Below are 20,889 nucleotides of genomic sequence, written 5' to 3' on the forward strand. Positions count from 1 at the left end.
CATGTTAGATGTGTTGGAGATAATGCCAGAGAGGCCAGACTGAAATAAAATTAGAATTATGGATGGAGTGAAAGATGACATGAAGGTATGAGAGAAGAAGATGCAGAACATGAATTGTTGTGGTGAGCCCTGAAAGGGAATAGATGAAAGAAAAACAATAAAAAGAAGCGATGCTCTTAAAAAGGCTTTTGGTTGCAGAACTTTGTTCCCTTGGAATACAGACTCCAATTGCGTCTTGGCATTCTGGTGGAAGGGTGCTTAGGCTGCTCTAATGCTTTTCAGATAACCTATCTGAGCTTGCTTAAGGCCTATACATACTCTATACATGCAATAACAGAGACATTTGTTCTCTCTCTCAGGACTCCAGGAACAATATATCATTCTGTTCCTTCAGCCCTTGTTTGTGAACCTAGCTTGTTCTTGACACATGATCCAAGTAGGACTTTTGTCTGTGAACTATTATATCCAAATGCTGCATTTGGATGGACCTATTAGGATTTCCTAAGAGTTCTGCAGGCACGGTCTTCAGAGCATCACATTTTCTGGCAGAATATCATTTGCTCTTGCCATCCCTAGTACAAGAACAAATGTCTCAAATGGAGTATGTATCAACCTTAAGTCTTAGCAGAAGGGCAATTGAAGGAGACACTATAACAATGAACCACATTTAGCATTTGTAACTCGAAGTAGTTGTTTTCTGTATAACATAATTGTGGAGAAATGTTGGCCTTTTTTTCTTTTCAGCTTTGCTTATCTTCACTTAGGTTTTTGGGACTTTATGTAACACAGCTCTCTTACATAAAGTCCCGTTATTTCATTTACATTGCACCTTCATTGTTTTCTTTTTTAGCCCTTCTGTTACAGATGTCCTGCAACGGCATTCAGAAAAGTGGCATCTGGTTTGACTCAAAAACAGTGTTTGTGAAACCTTTTAAAATGAAAACCACTTAAACATATGCTAAGACCTCTATGTCATAATAATGGACATTTTCTAAATGGAACAACACAACTTGGACTTTTTAGTTCACTGTTTTACTGGTTAAAAAATAAGCTTCCAGTCTGGAAGTACTGCTTGTTTGGTTAAGAAGGTGAGGTTCAGGAATAAGGGGGTTATTGCCTTCACCCTAGCGTCTGACTGAAGACACTCTGCTGTTGTGTAAAAGTGTCATGAAGAGAATGCTCAAGGTGGTCAACAATGTTCTTTATTTTATAAAGAACCCTTATCTGCACAATCATCTCTAGAGGTTCCAGAGGAGTCCCTAGAACAGAGCCAGCCTTCTTTATTAGCTTGTTGAGCTTTTTTAAGTCCCTGGCTCTGGTACTGCTATCCCAGCAGATGATGGCAGAAGAGATCAGACTTTCCACAACAGACTTATAGAAGATACGTAGCATCTTGCTGCAAATACTGAAGGACCTAAACTTCCTCAAGAAGTTGTCTGCTCTGTCCCGTCTTGTATACGGCTTCACTGGTGTGTCTCCAATCCAGTCTATTGTCCAAGTTACTGAGGTATGGATACTTCTCCACCACCTCCACAAATTCTCGCATGATGCAAATAGTATTTGACCTATTCCTGTTTCTCCTAAAATCTACAATCATCTCAATTGTTATGTTCAAATTCCAGATAAGATGATTATTTTTCCACACCATGCCACAAAGCGGTCCACTACCTCTCTGCTTCTGGTCCATCTGTGATACACCAGACTTATTTTTAGTATTTCTGCTAATGACATGACTCTGTCTTGTAGTGGGAGCCTTGTGTGCAGAGTAAAATGGAATGGTGATGCAAATGTAAAAAAACTATAATTAAGTTTCTTAGTATTTTGTTAAAAACATGTCCTATAGACTTCAGTGGTGTAACAGTTCAATTGGATTCAATATGGCTGAACCACTCATCCTTTTGTTTCCCGGTGTAATTAATCTAGATAACAGTAAACCTTGCAATGGAACCAGAATGGGCTTTTACCTGTAAATAGCACTAAATCTTCTTCCACGTTCCACTAAAGTAATCCACCTATACCCATGTGGTACCACAGTTATATACCAATTCAATTCAGTTTTATTTATATAGCACCAATTCACACACATGTTGTCTCAAGGAACTTTACAAAGTCAGTTCAATCAAATCATACAGATTTCAAGTCAGGTACATACATTCCAATTAATCCTTACTATGAAACAGTGAAGTCAGATTCATTTTATTATTCAAATTGGCTAAAACGTTTTCCCATCTAAGCAAACCCAGCACATTGCATTGAGCTGTTGACTTGTAGCATTCACTCCTCCTGGATGAGCATGTAGCGATATTGAACAGTGGCTTGCATTGACTTTGCAGCAATCCCTCATACTGAGCATACATGTAGCGACAGTGGAGAGGAAAAACTCCCTTTTAACAGGAAAAAACTTTCAGCAGAACCAGGGTCAGTGTGAATGACCATCTGCCACGACCAACTGGGTGTTTGAGAGAACAGAGCTGAGACAAAAAAACAAAAAAACAAAAGAAAAAACAAAGAAGCACTGATCCTACTTTCTATGGGAAAGAAAAGTGAAACATTAGTGGTTGTAGCTCCTTCACATGCTTCATCTAGGAAAGAAAGACAGCTAAGCAGATGAACTCTGAGCCAGTTTTCAAGTCTAGAGTATGAAAGAGAGCACATACAGTTAGTCACAGTAGAAGCTCAGCCAGTAGCTATGTCTAGGAGAGACAGGGTTAAACAGTGAAAGACAGGGCCAAGTGGATAATTTGTATAAAGTGAGCATTAAGTTGGTTGACGTCCCCCTCCAGGAAGGTGCCACAACTAAACACAGAGCCAAGCCAGGTCTAGCTTCTAGAAAGAGAAAAAAAACCAAAAAAAAAAAAACAGATAGAGAACATAAAGTTAAGAGCTGAAATAACAGCAAATAACGCAAAATTGGAGAGTAGTATGAGAATGTAGTGAAGAGAGTGAAAGTGGTCATTATGTCCTCCAGCAGCCTAAGCCTATAGCAGCATAACTACAGAGATAGCTCAGGATAACCTAAGCCACTCTAACTATACGATTTATCAAAAAGGAAAGTTTTAAGCCTAGCCTGAAAAGTAGACAGGGTGTCTGCCTCACGGACTAAATCTGGGATCTGGTTCCACAGGAGAGGAGCCTGATAACTAAAGAATCTGCCTCCCATTCTACTTCTAGAGATTCTAGAGACCACCGGTAAACCGGCAGTCTGAGAACGAAGTACTTTGTTAGGAATATTTGGAACAATCAGATCTCTGATGTATGATGGAGCTAGATCATTAAGGGCTTTATATGTGAGGAGGAGAATTTTAAATTCTGTTCTGGATTTAATAGGGAGCTGTTTAGGTAGGAAAACTTTACTGGCCGTCAGTTAACTCTTACAGGTCCTTCTCAAAATATTAGCATATTGTGATAAAGTTCATTATTTTCCATAATGTCATGATGAAAATTTAACATTCATATATTTTAGATTCATTGCACACTAACTGAAATATTTCAGGTCTTTTATTGTCTTAATACGGATGATTTTGGCATACAGCTCATGAAAACCCAAAATTCCTATCTCACAAAATTAGCATATCATTAAAAGGGTCTCTAAACAAGCTATGAACCTAATCATCTGAATCAACGAGTTAACTCTAAACACCTGCAAAAGATTCCTGAGGCCTTTAAAACTCCCAGCCTGGTTCATCACTCAAAACCCCAATCATGGGTAAGACTGCCGACCTGACTGCTGTCCAGAAGGCCACTATTGACACCCTCAAGCAAGAGGGTAAGACACAGAAAGAAATTTCTGAACGAATAGGTTGTTCTCAGAGTGCTGTATCAAGGCACCTCAGTGGGAAGTCTGTGGGAAGGAAAAAGTGTGGCAGAAAACACTGCACAACGAGAAGAGGTGACCGGACCCTGAGGAAGATTGTGGAGAAGGGCCGATTCCAGACCTTAGGGGACCTGCGGAAGCAGTGGACTGAGTCTGGAGTAGAAACATCCAGAGCCACCATGCACAGGCGTGTGCAGGAAATGGGCTACAGGTGCCGCATTCCCCAGGTCAAGCCACTTTTGAACCAGAAACAGCGGCAGAAGCGCCTGACCTTGGCTACAGAGTAGCAGCACTGGACTGTTGCTCAGTGGTCCAAAGTACTTTTTTCAGATGAAAGCAAATTCTGCATGTCATTCGGAAATCAAGGTGCCAGAGTCTGGAGGAAGACTGGGGAGAAGGAAATGCCAAAATGCCAGAAGTCCACTGTCAAGTACCCACAGTCAGTGATGGTCTGGGGTGCCGTGTCAGCTGCTGGTGTTGGTCCACTGTGTTTTATCAAGGGCAGGGTCAATGCAGCTAGCTATCAGGAGATTTTGGAGCACTTCATGCTTCCATCTGCTGAAAAGCTTTATGGAGATGAAGATTTCATTTTTCAGCACAACCTGGCACCTGCTCACAGTGCCAAAACCACTGGTAAATGGTTTACTGACCATGGTATCACTGTGCTCAATTGGCCTGCCAACTCTCCTGACCTGAACCCCATAGAGAATCTGTGGGATATTGTGAAGAGAACGTTGAGAGACTCAAGACCCAACACTCTGGATGAGCTAAAGGCCGCTATCGAAGCATCCTGGACCTCCATAAGACCTCAGCAGTGCCACAGGCTGATTGCCTCCATGCCACGCCGCATTGAAGCAGTCATTTCTGCCAAAGGATTCCCGACCACGTATTGAGTGCATAACTGTACATGATTATTTGAAGGTTGACGTTTTTTGTATTAAAAACACTTTTCTTTTATTGGTCGGATGAAATATGCTAATTTTGTGAGATAGGAATTTTGGGTTTTTATGAGCTGTATGCCACAATCATCCGTATTAAGACAATAAAAGACCTGAAATATTTCAGTTAGTGTGCAATGAATCTAAAATATATGAATGTTAAATTTTCATCATGACATTATAGAAAGTAATGAACTTTATCACAATATGCTAATTTTTTGAGAAGGACCTGTATATCAAACTCCGATTGTAACAGAAGATGTTCCTTGTATAGATATGGTTTTGGAGAGGTTGCCTACAGATTGTCCAATTGAAAAAAAGGGCATGTCAAATTAGAAAGCCTTTCTTTTTAAGTTTACCCTCATGCTTCATATATGGTATTATTGCCCCTCTATTGTAGACCTTTAGCATCTCATATAGCAGTGAAGCTGAAATATCAGAGCTCTCATTATTAGATAGGAAGAAATCTATTTGCTGCTTAATGAAAGAAACAGAGCTTTCATTTGATAACAGAAGTGTTGAAGCGCCGCAGTGGTTGACCAAGTTCTGACTGAAATTTAATATTTATTGAAACTGGAACATGATCGAATAAAACAATAGCATCGTACTTGCAATCTGACAAAGTCAAAGACAAGAATCTATTATCAATTAGAAAAAAGTCAATACGTGTGAAAGTGTGTTAAACACGGGAGAAAAAAGAAAAAGCATTTTGGTGAAGGTTTAAAAAGTGCCACTGGTCCGAGACAGCAAATTCGGTGATAAAAGTTCACAAATTTTGGAGAACAAGTTAAAGTAGCTACTTTATTAGAAGACCGATCCAATTGGAGGTCAAGCCAACAGTTGAAATCGCCTCCACACACAAAGTGACGACATACATTAGAAAAAAGGGAATAATAAAAGATCACTTGTACAGTAATGTATTAAACACCAATCCGAACAGCAAGACTAAAAATATCAGTTAAAGAACTGACTAGCCCACCAAAACTGACCATGTTTGTGTTTATTCTGTGTAAGAGTGATTATCTGTCAAGAGAAGGTTCGTATGACACAATTCGGTTGATAACACAGTGGCATGGTTTTGGTTAATAATTATTAATGATAATTAACTGATGGTTATTATTAAGTGGTGTGAACCCAAAAATCACAACCCCAGAGTGAATCTCTGATCTTTATTCCTAGGAAATTATTTTTATTTAGAATTCCATTTTTTCAAATTATGATTTTTAGTTATAATGTTTAAAAAATATTTATAATCAATAATCATAGATCCTAACAGTAAGTTAAATAAAATGTGGGGTCACCATTGTCTTGAGGTTTTTCTTCACAAAGTCCATGGCAAGACCCTGATTTTCAAATGTGTGACGCTGACCATTAGGGAGTGTTATTCGAAGTGATGCTGGGAAAAAGGGCCCAAACTTTATCCATTGGCAGGAATGATGTTCCTTCTTTACATTGCCAAAGGCAGCACGCTTCTTTGCCACTGTGGCAGTAAAGTCAGGGAAGATAAACTCTCCCTTTCTATTGTAATTCAGAGACGACAGATCACTGGTTTACAGAGAATCTGAAACTGATTGACACGCACGATGAATGGACGTGGTGGGACTCCATCTCAGGTCTAGGCCACAAAGTACGATGTGCACGGTCAAGAGCAGGATTAACATCTAGCTGTAGCAGATTCTGAAGAAGACCGGCCACAAATTCTGTAGGACGAGGGTCCTCCCACAGGGATCCCCAGAATTCTAATATTGTTCAGTCTAGAGCGTCCCTCTAATTCGTCACACTTTTTCAAGAAATCAAATTTTCCTTGCAGTTGGTCAACCGAGGCCTGCACGCCAGCCAGCCTCTGATCATGGTCATTTGCAGCTTCATCAGATCTTGGCAGTCTTCATTAGAAGGTGGTGCAAAGAACTAAAAAAATATCACATTCCGGCGGATCCTTCTATAAGCACATCTTACGCCATCAGAGCTCAGCCAAGCTTTTATTATTAAGAGAAAGAAAAAATACAGATCTACATGACCCTTTGTGAAAACGTGTTTTGCTGCTTCAGGACCTGGAAGACTTGCTGTGATAAATGGAACTACGAGTTTTACTGTCTACCAAAAAATCCTGAAGGAGAATGCCTGATCATCTGATTGTGACCTCAAACTGAAACAAACTTGGGTTCTGCAGCAGGTCAATGATCCAAAAAAACACAAGCAAGTCCACCTCTAAATGGCTGAAGAAAAAAAGAGAATGAATACCTTGGCGTGGCCAACCCTCCAATGTGGCTAATCTACAACAATTCTGCAAAGATAAGTGGGCCAAAATACCTCCACAGCACTGTAAGACTCATTGCAAATTACCGTAAATGCTTGATCGCAGTTGTTGCTGCTAAAAGGTGGCCCAGCCAGTTATTAGGTTTAAGGGGGCATTCAATTTTTCAGGGCCACGTAGATTTGAATTTTTTTGTGTCCCTTAGTAATAAAAACCTTGATTTGAAAACTACATTTTGTGTTTACTTGTGTTGTCTTTGAATAATATTTAAACTTATTTGATAATCTGAAACACTTAAGTGTGGCAAACTTGCAAAAAAAGATCAATCAGGAAGGGGGCAAACACCTTTTAACACCACTGTAGATCTAAATGATTTTTACTGGGCTTATGCATTTTCTTTACATCTAACAAGCAGGGGGCACCATATTAGCTACATACTGTACATACATGTACTGCACAAGCTGGGATTGTCAAAATGTACAAAACGAGTTCATGAGGCCTCATATATCAAAGAGCACGCAGCTTTAATAGTAAATGTTGGCGTAGGGACAAAGTTTGTAAAGTGAAATGTGGATTAAATGCATTAAATAGAGCACAACTGCAGGTGCTGCCTGGACCACCCTGTCCCTGCCTCTAAATAAATATGTAGATTAGTATAAATACATGGAAGGCTTCCACAAAAGTGGTCAGTAAGGCAAAAAGGAATTTCAGTGAATATGTTATGGAAATGTTGGGTAAAAGGTAGAATTCTGTTCGGCAGTCATTCCTCTGGTTTCAGCAATAACATAAAAAAATTAAGCGGCAGGAGGTTGCAAATACTGTAAATGCAATGTACTTTTAAAATGTTTTAGTCATCATGTAAAGCACTTTGAATTGTCTTGTTAGTGAAATATGCTATAAAAATAAACTTGCCTTCCCTTACATTTCTGTCTGCTCATATGGTCAGAAGTGATAATCGATGGAAGAGATGGTTTGAACTATCTCCTCTTTGCTCCTTCTCTGATAGCACAGCGCCTCCTTTTCAATTCATCTGGTATTTGGGGCTGTAGGTGGGGTATTATTTGAGCCTTTGAGATATTATTCAGCTGCTCTAGATTGTAAAAAACGCATTGTTGCCGTGATTATGTATCATAACCAATTTCCAAAACTAAAAACGTAGCAGGAAAAATCATTCCAGAAGCAAAGAATTCAATACCAGAGGGAATAATTGTCCAAAAAAGACATTTTCATCCACAAAAGGAATAATTAAAGTTTAAAAAAATATATATCAGAATTAAAGTAACACGACTACAACATACTGCCACCTTGAGCAGTGCAATTCTAGACTTGTAAAATAATGTCCCACCTCTGTTTTTCAGTAATTCTACTGTACATTATGAAAGGGTTTTATGCCTTTCAAGAATACAAGATAAACAGGTTGTCTAATCTTTTATTGTTTCAAAACTGTAAAATGAAAACAAAATAAAATGATTTAAATTCTGTGAACAGTAAGAAAATATTTACAAATGCATAAATTAGCTTTGAAATTACATATTTTCAAAGTCAGAGAAACTAATAAATCTGAAATCACAGTTCTGTGTTCTCATTACTTGGTGTTTCTCATGAGGAGAAATTCTGCTGGCAAATTAGTGATGGATAATGGCAGACAGTGTGCACTGACTACAGAGTAACTGCCCAACTATGTGACCTCTTAGAGGATGTGCTGTTTCACTTCAGCAAGCAATTTAATTAGAGGTTCAGAAGCACAAAGAAGACACTGTATATTGTTATGAAGAATATTATTCCTTTTCATCACTATAGCAATAGTGATGAAAATTCCCTTATCACCAAAAGAACAATGTGGATCAAAAAAGTATTTTATGACATTAAAAAGTGTTTCAAAGGGCTTTTTATTATGCAGACTGTGTGAAATGTTACTGGTAAATAATAATTATTTTGAAAAGCAAGCAAGTCTAACTAATTACTAGTCTTATTCTTTGGTCTGCACTTCTGTTTCAAGTACTACAAAAGTTCCAAGTTTATTGTCTTTTTCAGGGAGGCCCCAACACACTGTACAAACATACATGTGTAAGGCCAGTGCCCGGATAATTGTGAGTGATGAACCATATTAAACTTTGCACACATTTTTGATGTTGAACCTGTTAACCCAATAGCATGGAAGCATCAACTGGTAATACTGAACCGGATGAAAATTGCACAGAAAATGAAAACGTGAATGAGTTTGTGTTACTGGCATTAATTGCTAGAGTTTTTTTCATAGTTCATATGTTCAGAAAGTAACAAGTAATGTATTTGTCATTTCATCTACAGTATGTGAAAAACTATTTATCCTTGGTGTGGCGCTGATGGTGTAGGGGTTAAGAGCACGGCCGTGTGCGGAGGCTACAGTCCTCGAAGCAGCCATCCTGGGTTCAAGTCCCAGGTGACATTTGCCAAATATCTCCCCCTCTTTCTTGTATGCCTACTGTCAAAAAATTAAAATAAAGGCCACTAATGCCAAAAAAAATATCTTTAAAAACTATTTACCCCCTTACAGATTTACTTTGTTTTTGCAATTTTTGTTACACTTAAATGTTTCAGATCATCAAACATAACCTGAGTAAATACAAACAGCTGTTTGCAAATGATGATTACATTTAAAATATATCCAATCCAACCTACCACTTTATGACAAACTAGTTATTATATACCCTTGTTAATATATGAAGTAACTGTAATTAACCACATTTTGGTTGGTTAACTTTTACCAGACAAACCAAGGCCCAATTACTGTCATACCTGTAGAGTCATTACATTAAATTGAGCCTGTCTGTGTCAACATCCTGGGTTAAGTTTTAGTTCTTATTTGTGTTTTTCATTATTGTTCATCATGATTTTTATTGCTATACTCAGTGTTCTTTATCATTAGTTAGATGTTGCTTTCTTAGGTATTCCTTGAGCTTAGTTCTTAGTTTATTCTAGTTTGTTCCCTTTAGGTATATATTTATCTTTTCCCTCTTTATTTTACGGTTTCTTTATATCTGTTTAGCTCTAGTCAAAACTAGTTGCCCACTTCCTCTGCTCTGCCTTCCCTCAGCCACAATACAATTCGTTGTTTCAGCTCACTTGCCCCACTTCATTGTCTCCATAGTCTGCACCTGTTCCATCTCCCATAACTCTCTCTTGGTCATGGTTTGTTGCTGGATTCTTCTGTTTGCTTGCCCATTCAGTGCCCAATTCCCTCCATGTTCTTCATGACCTGGTTCTTCTGTTAGTTTTCCTGTAGGTTTCCTGGTTGTTTCATTATTACAAGAAATGTTGTTTTTGCCACAACTTCGCCTGCATTTGGGTCCTTTTTGACAGTCTGACATCATAAAGTAGGCTATTAGATCTAAAAAAAAAAAAAAAAACAACACATCATGCCATATCTAAAGAAAAAAAGAACTGGTGAAGAACAAAGTCAGTGACATCCATCGTTCTGGAATGGGTTACAGAGCCATTTCTAAGGCATTGGGACTCCATTGAAAACAGAGAAAACCCTTTTCTAGAAATGGCGAAAACATTTAACAGTGGTGAACCCTCCCAGGAGAGCCTGGGCTATCAAAATTACTTCAGGAACTCATTTATTATCTATACAGGGAGTCATAGAAGAATCCAGAGCAACATCTACAGCTATGCAGGTCTGTTAGAGTAAAAGTCCATGATTCAAAAATAAGAAAAAGATGGGCAAAAATGGCATCCATTGGACTGTTTGAAGGCCAAAACTCCTGCTCACCCAAAAGAACTCAAAGACCCATCTCATATTTAGCAAAAACATCTTGATGATCCTTAAGCCTTTTTGGAAAATATTCTGTTGACTGAAGATAGAAAAGTGGAAATATTTTGAAGGTGAATAGACTGCACTGACCAAATTGCTGAACAAAAACATTGTGCCATGCAAGTTAAGTGGATTTGTGAGGTTGGGAGCCTTGATATACTAATTCCTCGTGGCATAATGTGGCTTTAGGGAAAATGTAAATTAATTTATAGTAAAATAAATAAAATACAAACATTTTTATTTATTTATTATTTCTTTGCTCTCTGTGCTGAAGTACATCATGAAATAATTGAAATGGCTGCGGTGTCTCAATAAAGACAAACTCTAACATCGATTGGTTACCCTGCACAGCAACTAAGCTGGAGACCAATCAGTTTTTCTATAGTAGTGTTTTAGATGTTTTCCTGCTTTAACATACCTGATTCAGGTCATTGCAGTTTAGCAAAAGCCTGTTAATCAGCCAAAGATGGATATCAAAACCAGATCCTTTTGAAAAATACTTCTTGACCAATATTTGATGGTTGTAGGGCCAAATTCTGGGTTACCCCTCCACCAAGGGCCCGGGACAATGACCCGGTTTCCCCACACCCCATAAATTATGGCCTCAATATGTTCTGTATTAGCCTTCCCAGATGGAATTAACTGTATTAACTAATAACTTTCTCCTGATTTTATATCATTCTTACTCAGAAAGTATGACACATGCTGACACAATCAACACTTTCATATCTTTCCTTTCTTTTACCTAAAGTGATGATTCAGCATATATTGTATATTAAATTATAAATACTGCATTAATTGCATACATAAAGAATTGTAACCACAGTCAATGGTTGTGGTAAAGAACTATGAAAATCTTGCTGTGTTCTTTAGCCTAACATTGCAAAGATATGTGTGTGTAACTATCTGGCATTGATTACCGACTTATCATCATACACCAGTTTCTGTTTGCAATATAAGAGCATTTTCCAGTTTTGTTTTTAGGTGACTGCTCTGTATAGGTAAGACTCATCAATCTAATATCATTAGCTCAACCCCAAGTTGTCATTTTCCTGGATCTCGTCTCAGGCTGATTGTAAATTTTTCCAGTATATGAGATTTTAAATAGAAATAATGTTTTAATTCAGATGTTGTCAACATATTCCTATGTTCCAAATGTTGTGCAAATTTCTGTTCAGCTTTATATAGTTTTTCGTTTATATAAAAGCACAGCAAAATTCAACTCAAGCCATTTTCAAGCCAAATAGGTCATAGCAAGTACATTCAGATTTATTCAGTCCAATTCCTTCAAATAGAAGTGCTGTCTGTTTAGTTTAGTTTGGGTTCCTCGCCCCCTCATCTCTTTTGTTTGGGTGCTTTGGAAAAATACCAGCAAATGTTTCAGCACCTTTCCATACAAAAGTACAACCAGTTCACTAGTTGACACCAACTTTGTACAAACTGTCCAGATAAACAATCCTTCACAGTGTCTCTCTGTCACAGTGTCCTGACAGTTGTAATGATTAAACTTTAATTATCTTTGTACAAGTTTAACTTGTACTTACACTGACCATATTTGGTAATCAGCTCTCATTGAGAGACGTCATCCACTCATACTAACATTTATCAGTTGTAGGGATGGAAAGACGTTTTGAATTTTTACTGCCTAAGTTTGAAAAGATTACATGTTCCTTAAAAATATTACAATGGTTGTGTTACCAGGTAACAGATAAGTAACAACACTTGTGAAAAAATTGAGAAATGTAACCTCTGTCTACTTAAACTATCTTTTCCTTACCACGCACACTCCTTATTCAGAAAGCAGTTCTGTCATATACTTACAAAGATGAGCCCCTCTTCTAGCCGCCTTTGGTCATCCCTAAATCATGAATAAAGACAGTGATATTCCGAACACACCACACAAACTGAAAAATCAATCTGGCATCATGGAACCAAAGAGATGTGGAATGACACTCAGCAGTGTTGCTATATAGCGTTAAACTTAAAACAAATGTCATAAAGTCCAGTGATCTATTCTGTCTTGGCACTAGGGGAGTGTAACACATATCGTTTACAATAATATAAAAATTCTTATTTTGCTGGCATAACTATTTATCTCACTTTGCAAAAACAGTACGGTAATCAAAATCTCAGATAACGTATTGATCACATGTTGCGATGTAAGTTTTACGTGATCATTTATAAGGAACAGGTAGCATGCCGTTCAGTCAGTAGAAGTTAAGCTGTAACCGAGCTGTCCAAGAAAAGAGCCACTTGAACTCACCAAAAACTTTGCAGTAACTGTGATATCTTCTTTAGAACTTGTGGCAAAGCACAGGTCTCTGGTCCACGGATGGTTTTCCTTTAAGAGGGAAGATGTTGGGACAAATAGGCCATCTGCTAACTATGTGGAACATTATCAATATACACTGCTCAAAAAAATAAAGGGAACACTTAAACAACACAATATAACTCAAAGTAAATCAAACTTCTATGAAATCAAACTGTCCACTTAGGAAGCAACACTGATTGACAATCAATTTCACATGCTGTTGTGCAAATGGAATAGACAACAGGGGGAAATCTTTGGCGATTAGTAAGACACACTCAATAAAGGAGTGGTTCTGCAGGTGGGGACCACACACCACTTCTCAGTACTTATGCTTTCTGGCTGATGTTTTGGTCACTTTAGAATGTTGGTGGTGCTTTCACACCAGCAGGACCACGTCATCCGCAAAAAGAAGAGACGAAATCCACTGGTCCCCAAACCAGACCCCCTCCGGCCCTTGGCTGCGTCTAGAAATCCTGTCCATAAAAGTTATGAACAGGACCGGTGACAAAGGGCAGCCCTGCCGGAGTCCAACATGCACCGGGAACAGGTACGACTTAGTGCCGGCAATGCGGACCAAACTCCTGCTCCGCTCGTACAGGGACCGGATGGCCCCTAATAAAGGGCCCCCGATTCCATACTCCTGGAGCACCCCCCACAGGGCATCACGAGGGACACAGTCGAATGCCTTCTCCAGGTCCACAAAACACATGTGAACCGGTTGGGTAAACTCCCATGAACCCTCGAGCACCCTGTAGAGGGTATAGAGATGGTCCAGTGTTCCACGGCCGGGACGAAAACCACACTGCTCCTCCTGAAGCCGAGGTTTGACTATCGGTCGGACTCTCCTCTCCAATACCCTGGCGTAGGCCTTACCAGGGAGGCTTAGGAGTGTGATCCCCCTGTAGTTGGAACACACCCTCCGGTCCCCCTTCCCCCAGTCTGCCAGTCCAGAGGCACTGTCCCCAACCGCCACGCAATGTTGAAGAGGCGTGTCAACCATGACAGCCCTACAACATCCAGAGACTTGAGGTACTCAGGGCGGATCTCATCCACCCCCGAAGCCTTGCCACCGCGGAGCTTTTTAACTACCTCGGTGACTTCAGCCTGGGTGATGAAAGAGTCCAACCCCGAGTCCCCAGCCTCTGTTTCCACCACGGAATGTGTGATGGCAGGATTGAGGAGATCCTCGAAGTACTCCTTCCACCGCCCAATAATGTCCTCAGTCGAGGTCAGCAGTCTCCCACCCCCACTATAAACAGTGTTGGCGAAGCACTGCTTCCCCCTCCTGAGGCACCGGACGGTTTGCCAGAATCGCTTTGAGGCCAACCGGTAGTCCTTCTCCATGGCCTCACCGAACTCCTCCCAGGCCCGAGTTTTTGCCTCCGCCACAGCCCGGGCCGCAGCACGCTTGGCCTCACGGTACCCGTCAGCCGCCTCAGGAGTCCCACAAGCCAACCACAGCCGATAGGACTCCTTCTTCAGCTTGACAGCATCCCTTACTGCCGGTGTCCACCACCGGGTTCTGGGATTGCCGCCGCGACAGGCACTGCAGACCTTACGGCCGCAACTACGGGCAGCAGCGTTGACAATAAATGCGGAGAACATGGTCCACTCGGACTCTATGTCTCCAACATCCCCCGGGATCTGGTCGAAGCTCTCCCGAAGGTGGGAGTTGAATACATCCCTGGCCGAGGGCTCTGCCAGGCGTTCCCAGCAGACCCTCACTATGCGCTTGGGCCAGCCAAGTCTGTCCGGCTTTCTCCTCCTCCAGCGGATCCAACTCACCACCAGGTGGTGATCAGTGGACAGCTCAGCCCCTCTCTTCACCCGAGTGTCCAAAACATGCGGCCGAAGGTCTGATGATACGACAACAAAGTCGATCATCGACCTCTTGCCTAGGGTGTCCTGGTGCCAAGTGCACTGATGGACACCCTTATGTTTGAACATGGTGTTCGTTATGGACAATCCGTGACTAGCACAGAAGTCCAATAACAAAACACCACTCGGATTCAGATCGGGGAGGCCATTCCTCCCGATCACGCCTCTCCAGGTGTCACTGTCGTTCCACACGTGGGCGTTGAAGTCCCCCAGCAGAATAATGGAGTCCCTGGGAGGGGCACTATCCAGCACCCCCGACAGGGACGCCAAGAAGGCCGGGTACTCAGCACTACCCGTAGGCCCGTAGGCTGAAATGATAGTCAGAGACCTCTCCCCAACCCAAAGGCGCAGGGATATGACCCTCTCATCCACTGGGGTAAACCCCAACACGAGACAGCTGAGCTGGGGGGCAACAACCAAACCCAAACCAGCCCACCGCCTCTCCCCGTGGGCCACTCCAGAGTAGAAGAGAGTCCAACCCCTCTCAAGGAGATGGGTTCCAGAGCCCACGCTGTGCGTGGAGGCGAGCCCGACTATTTCTAGTCGATATCTCTCGACCTCCCGCACAAGCTCAGGCTCCTTCCCCCCCAGTGAGGTGACATTCCACATCCCTAGAGCCAGCCTAAGCATCCGGGGATCGGGCCGCTGAGGTCTCCACCTTCGTCCGCCACCCAATCCTCTTTGCACCAGTCCCTCACGGTTCCCCCTGCAGGTGGTGGGTCCACTGGGGGATGGCCTCGCGTCTCTCATTCGGGCTTGGCCCGGCCGGGTCCCGCAAGGAGCAATCCGGCCACCAGGCGCTCTCCGACAAGTCCCAACCCCAGGCCTGGCTCCGCCGTACCGGGCGACGTCACGTGCCTCGATATTTTGGTCCTCATGAGGGATTCTTGAACCACTCTTTGTCTGACCCATCACCTAGAGCCTATTTGCCATGGGAGACCCTACCAGGGGCATTTAGGCCCCAGACAACATAGCCTCTAGGATAATTTGAGCACTCAAACCCCTCCACCACGTTAAGGTGGCGGGTTCAAGGAGGGGATAATAATACCTGTCAAGTATTTTTGTGTTCTGTTTTATCAGTGCCATCAACAGACAGCAGTAAATATCCAACTGGATATTTCAAACAAAATGCTCTACACTTAAATTATCTGTTATTTCTTTTTACCTTATTATTGAAATATTAAATAGGCATCATTGGGAAAATAGCAAAAAAAGTGTGATATCTATTGTTGTCAGAATCACCCCCTACTTCTTTCCGTTTAATTCGATCTGGGTGTGCTTATGGCTTGAAATGATGTCTGTGAAAAACTGGCCACACAGAAGTAGTCTGAGTGTTTTCATCTTAAACCACCTTCCAATTGCCCACAGAGACCATCAATGATTACTACATCATTCACATAGCTGCAAACCAGGCTAATGCTTACACGATCTGATGCAGGGCTGTGGTGAGCTTGTTTGGTGAGTCCGGGGCGTAACAGCTGTGGGTGGACCTTAACCCACCCTCGTTGCCTTCTTTCACAAAACACAGAGACAGGACAAAGGTGTCTCAATACCACCTTGAGGTGTTTTGTAAAACAGGCTGCAGTGTGTGCTGTATGTGGAGATGGGGAACAGTAACATTCTCAAGCACTCCATTTCAGTGATTCATGTGTCACTTTTGAGTGACTGAGTACACCCCCACGAGTGCCAATATGGAAGTTGTTTAAAGGAGTGCATCTCAGTACTTCCCCAAATTCAGATCAACTTCAAATTCAAAAATACTTACTATTAATCCCGAAGGGAAATTAAATGTTGTTGTAGCTCATATTATGCAGGTTTCTTCAAAGAGTTGTTGTAGATGCTGATGGGTGTGGGCAGGAAGGATCTCCTGTAGCGGTCTGTCTTACAGCAGATCTGAAGAAGCCTCTGACAGAAGACACTCTGTTGTTGTACAACAGTCTCATGAAGAGGATGCTCAGGGTTCTCCATAATGTTCTTCATTTTATGAAGAATCCTTCTTTGTACAATGATATCCAGAGGTTCCAGAGGTCTCCCCAGAACAGAGCCAGCTTTCTTTATCAGCTTGTTGAGCTTTTTTAAGTCCCTGGCTCTGATGCTGCTTCCCCAGCAGATGATGGCAGAAGGACGGCTTCACAGTTGCATCTCCACTCCAGTCTGTTGTCCAGGTGAACACCAATGTATTTATACTCCTCCACCACCTCCACCTCTTCTCCCATGATGGAAATATTTTTGACTTATTCCTGTTTCTCTTAAAATCTACAATCATCTCCTTTGTTTTAGTCACGTTCAAGATGAGATGATTGTTTCCACACCATGCCACAAAGTGGTCCACCACCTTCCTGTACTCAGCTTCTTGTCCATCTCTGATCCACCTCACAACTGCAGAATCATCTGAGTATTTTTGCAGATGACAGGAGTCTGTTCAGCACACAGAAGAACAGATAAGACATGTTACTTTTGGTTTTGCCACTGTGGTGAACATCAGGCAAACGCCAGGCGTGCAGAGCTGCTTTCTTTCATTCTTGTATATACATTTAAAGGAGACATGCTATGTCTATTTTTGGAGATTAATGGTCACCTGTTTCTGTTATAGTCTTTTACCATCTGGGAGAAAATATTACTACATTGATGTATTAAAAACCAGTGCATGTAACAGCTTTATCCCTTAGGTAACATGCAGGGCTTGACATTAACACCCGCCAACCCGCCAAATACCGGTGAATTTTAGCAGTGGCGGGAAACACAACCACTCCGACTAGTCACTTTAGCGGGTTAAATTATATATACAGTTTTTAATTGTAGTTTTCTCAAATGGCATGTGAAATAATAAACAAGTTGAATCATGACACTACAACTCCCATGAGCACTGCCTGCATACAGTGTTTGCTCTCTGGTCCGTTCATGACCGTTAGACAGGCGGTCCCTGTGGAGAACACAGTTGTGAAGCGGTGGGGGCGGAAATGTTTCTACTTTGTACACTGCCAGTGTTGCCAAGTCAGTTTATTATAGGCGACTTTGGGTTTGTTTTTCTCTAAAGTCGCTTGAAAAAGAATTTGGACATGGCTTTCTTTCCGAGTGAAACCCCTTGATTATCTCCCAGCTCCCACAATAAAGCAAAACTCGGGTGGTAGATAGTTTGTCCTTTCCACGCCGCTGTTTCCTGGTTATAGCGCCCACTAGAGTTGACTAGGCACACCCCGAACACACTCACGCCAGAACCCAGAGGGACAGGGAAACGAGTGATGAGACAGTGTGACAATGAGATGCAGTAGATGGGGAAAATATGGAAAGATTTTAATACAGAGTGGGAGAAAGAGAGCGCATTAAAAGACTGGATCTGACCTGAGATGGGAGATGTCTCCCTTCTGATTCTGCAGTGTGAAATATGTGCTCACCATGCCTTTTCTTTTAAACAGACTTTAAAGAAAGTTTTTTTATGTTTGTCATTTTGCTGTTAAGTATTCAAAATGCACTTTTCTTTTGATCGGTTGTTATTCAAAATTTTAAGTTATTCAAAATGTTTGTGGTAAAAGTGTTAATAATAATTTTGCTGTTGCTTTTGTATAATGCCATAATAAATGTATACATTTACACAGTTTTAAACAGTGGTCTTTAGCCTGTTGGGCTTTTTTTGGGCTTGTTTTGAGAGCTGGTTGCTTGTTTCTCTCATGAGACCTGGCAACACTGATCACTGCACATTTTCACATAAAAGAAGCTTTACACAGAACCTTGTCGGAGCTGAATGCTTGATAATGACCCGAAGTGGTAAACATTTTATGTAATCTTGTTATGATTGTGTAACAGGGTCATTTACATGTAAAATGTTGTAAATCTAGTTCAAACATAAATTCTCAGCAACAAAATTGTGGCTAGTGAAAATGCTGACTGGCTAGTAACTCTGGAAAACCACTAGCCACAGTGGCTGGTGAGCAAAAAAGTTAATGTCAAGCCCTGATAACAAGGCTGCCGACTTTCCAAAAAATGCACTTTTATTTTCAATATATATTACACATTAAGGTCACAAAACATCAAACAGGATTCATAGTCTTATTAAAATGATCATCACTTGCTTTGGGAATAATTCCAAAAGAAGAATAGTAAAAAGTCACCCTTTTCGGTCATTACCAGTTTTTATAGCAGCTCAGTGCTACGCTACTGTATGGAATACCAGCAGCAGAAAGTAAAAATTCTGTACTTCTATGTAGAAAACCATTCAAATCATTGAATGAATACACAGATAACTACTAACGCAACCTTAGCTCTGGTCTTTCCAGTGGTAAGTGAAGTTGTGATTGCTTTTGAAAATTTGAGTTTTGGCTCTCTATCCTAAATAATTTGATTTGTTCAACAGAAGAGACCCAAATAAATGTTCTTTCCCAGAAATAAAAGTTTTGAACTTTTCAGCATTCTGTCGTGGCGCCTGGTAGGCATAACTTTAATGTTTTGTTTCTTAGGAATATTCTGCTTATTCTGCTGTGGATACATTGAAGGTAGACATCTAACATCAAGGAACAGAAAAGTTTAGGCTGTAGCTCTTCTTAACAACATAGTTTTTTATTTTTAACAGGAGCTACCTGTGTCCTGAAGAAGAAGTTCTCAGCATCCCAGTTCTGGACTGACTGCAAACAATATGAAGTTACTATATTCCAGTATATCGGTGAACTCTGCAGGTACCTCTGCAACCAGCCAAAGGTAATATATTGTGCATTTTCTATTAAATGTTAATCAATTCAGACCTGAGGATGTGACCCATTTAATCCTGAAAGGTAATGAAAAGCGTTACTCATCCTCAAGACTTGTTGTTTCTAAGTCCCTGGAGAACTTACAACATGAAATCCAAACTGTAGAAGTAAGTAAACATTCGGCTTTTATTGTATTTTTTTTATTGTCCTTATGTTTCCCCATCTATAAATCATTAGATTTTTTTTTGTTTCTTGAAAATGGTGTAATGCAGCCTGCTGGTTGTTAATGCGACATCACAACGTGACATCATGTTCCTCATGTTATCCACGCAGCAGACTACAAAAAACCTCTTCATAACTGCCCTGCCACTTAATGAATGACACAGCAAGCAAATTAGAGTCGGAGCAGCAGGCCAGATTTTGTCTTTTGTCCTTTATAGTCACTGCTGCTTGTGAATCATTCAAGTAACATGCTTTCCAATAATGGCAGAAGGACAAGTAGTGGACTTGTGTTGAAGTTTGTGTCCTCCCATGATGGACACAAAGACTTCCATGTACATTCAGTGTGTGCCTGGGCACTCCCCTTTGGACGCTGAACTCAAAGTCCTCTTTATTCTCACTGCCTTTGTTTTTGGTCCATGTGGGTGGAAGACTGTCCAAAACCGTCCTCCCCACTGATTGGAAAGTGTGGGGAGGGGTCTGGGACAAGTGTATAATTTGGAAACCCGACCCACCACCAAGGCACAGTTTGTCGTCCCCCACGCCCAAAAGAAAAAAACTCGATATGATGATAGATATAAGTTCCTCTATTTCATTATTTAATGTATAGGCGATTAAATCTTAACATCTTATTGAATAACACATTGACCATCACCGGTGGTCCTTACAATGAGTATCATTCTCGATTCTCGCATTCAGTGTGGTGTCTCGGTAGCCATTAGGATCTGGGCACTCACTTATTCTGCAACAGATCCAACCTTCAAACCTAGAATTGAAAACCCTTTATGCCTGTTTTTGCTGTCTCAGCTATATGCAAATTTAATGAGTTTACAGTGAGATTTATTGTTCAGATTTAATTAGAAAGGATGCTCTGTCTACAAGTGGTGGGGAGCGACATACAACTCTGACACCTGCTATTGTTCATATGTCACCGGTCACAGGTTTGAGCAGTGTGTAGTCTCCCCATGAACAGTGCAATGCTGTAAAACGTTTCAAT

The 20,889-nt window shown here is 41.0% G+C and overlaps 1 protein-coding gene across 2 annotated transcripts in view; it reads left to right on the forward strand.

The window, feature by feature from the left end:
* The window catches only part of slc27a6 (solute carrier family 27 member 6), a 67,119-nt gene that overhangs the window by 18,505 nt on the left and 27,725 nt on the right, over positions 1–20,889 (forward strand). For both annotated transcript variants that reach the window (XM_047373594.1, XM_047373595.1), the window contains exon 4: positions 19,559–19,683. In XM_047373594.1, coding sequence (XP_047229550.1) covers positions 19,559–19,683 — 125 coding nt within the window. The remainder of the gene's footprint in view (positions 1–19,558; positions 19,684–20,889) is intronic.

The sequence above is a fragment of the Girardinichthys multiradiatus genome, chromosome 8, assembly GCF_021462225.1.
Source record: "Girardinichthys multiradiatus isolate DD_20200921_A chromosome 8, DD_fGirMul_XY1, whole genome shotgun sequence".
NCBI classification, from domain to species: Eukaryota; Metazoa; Chordata; class Actinopteri; order Cyprinodontiformes; family Goodeidae; genus Girardinichthys; species Girardinichthys multiradiatus.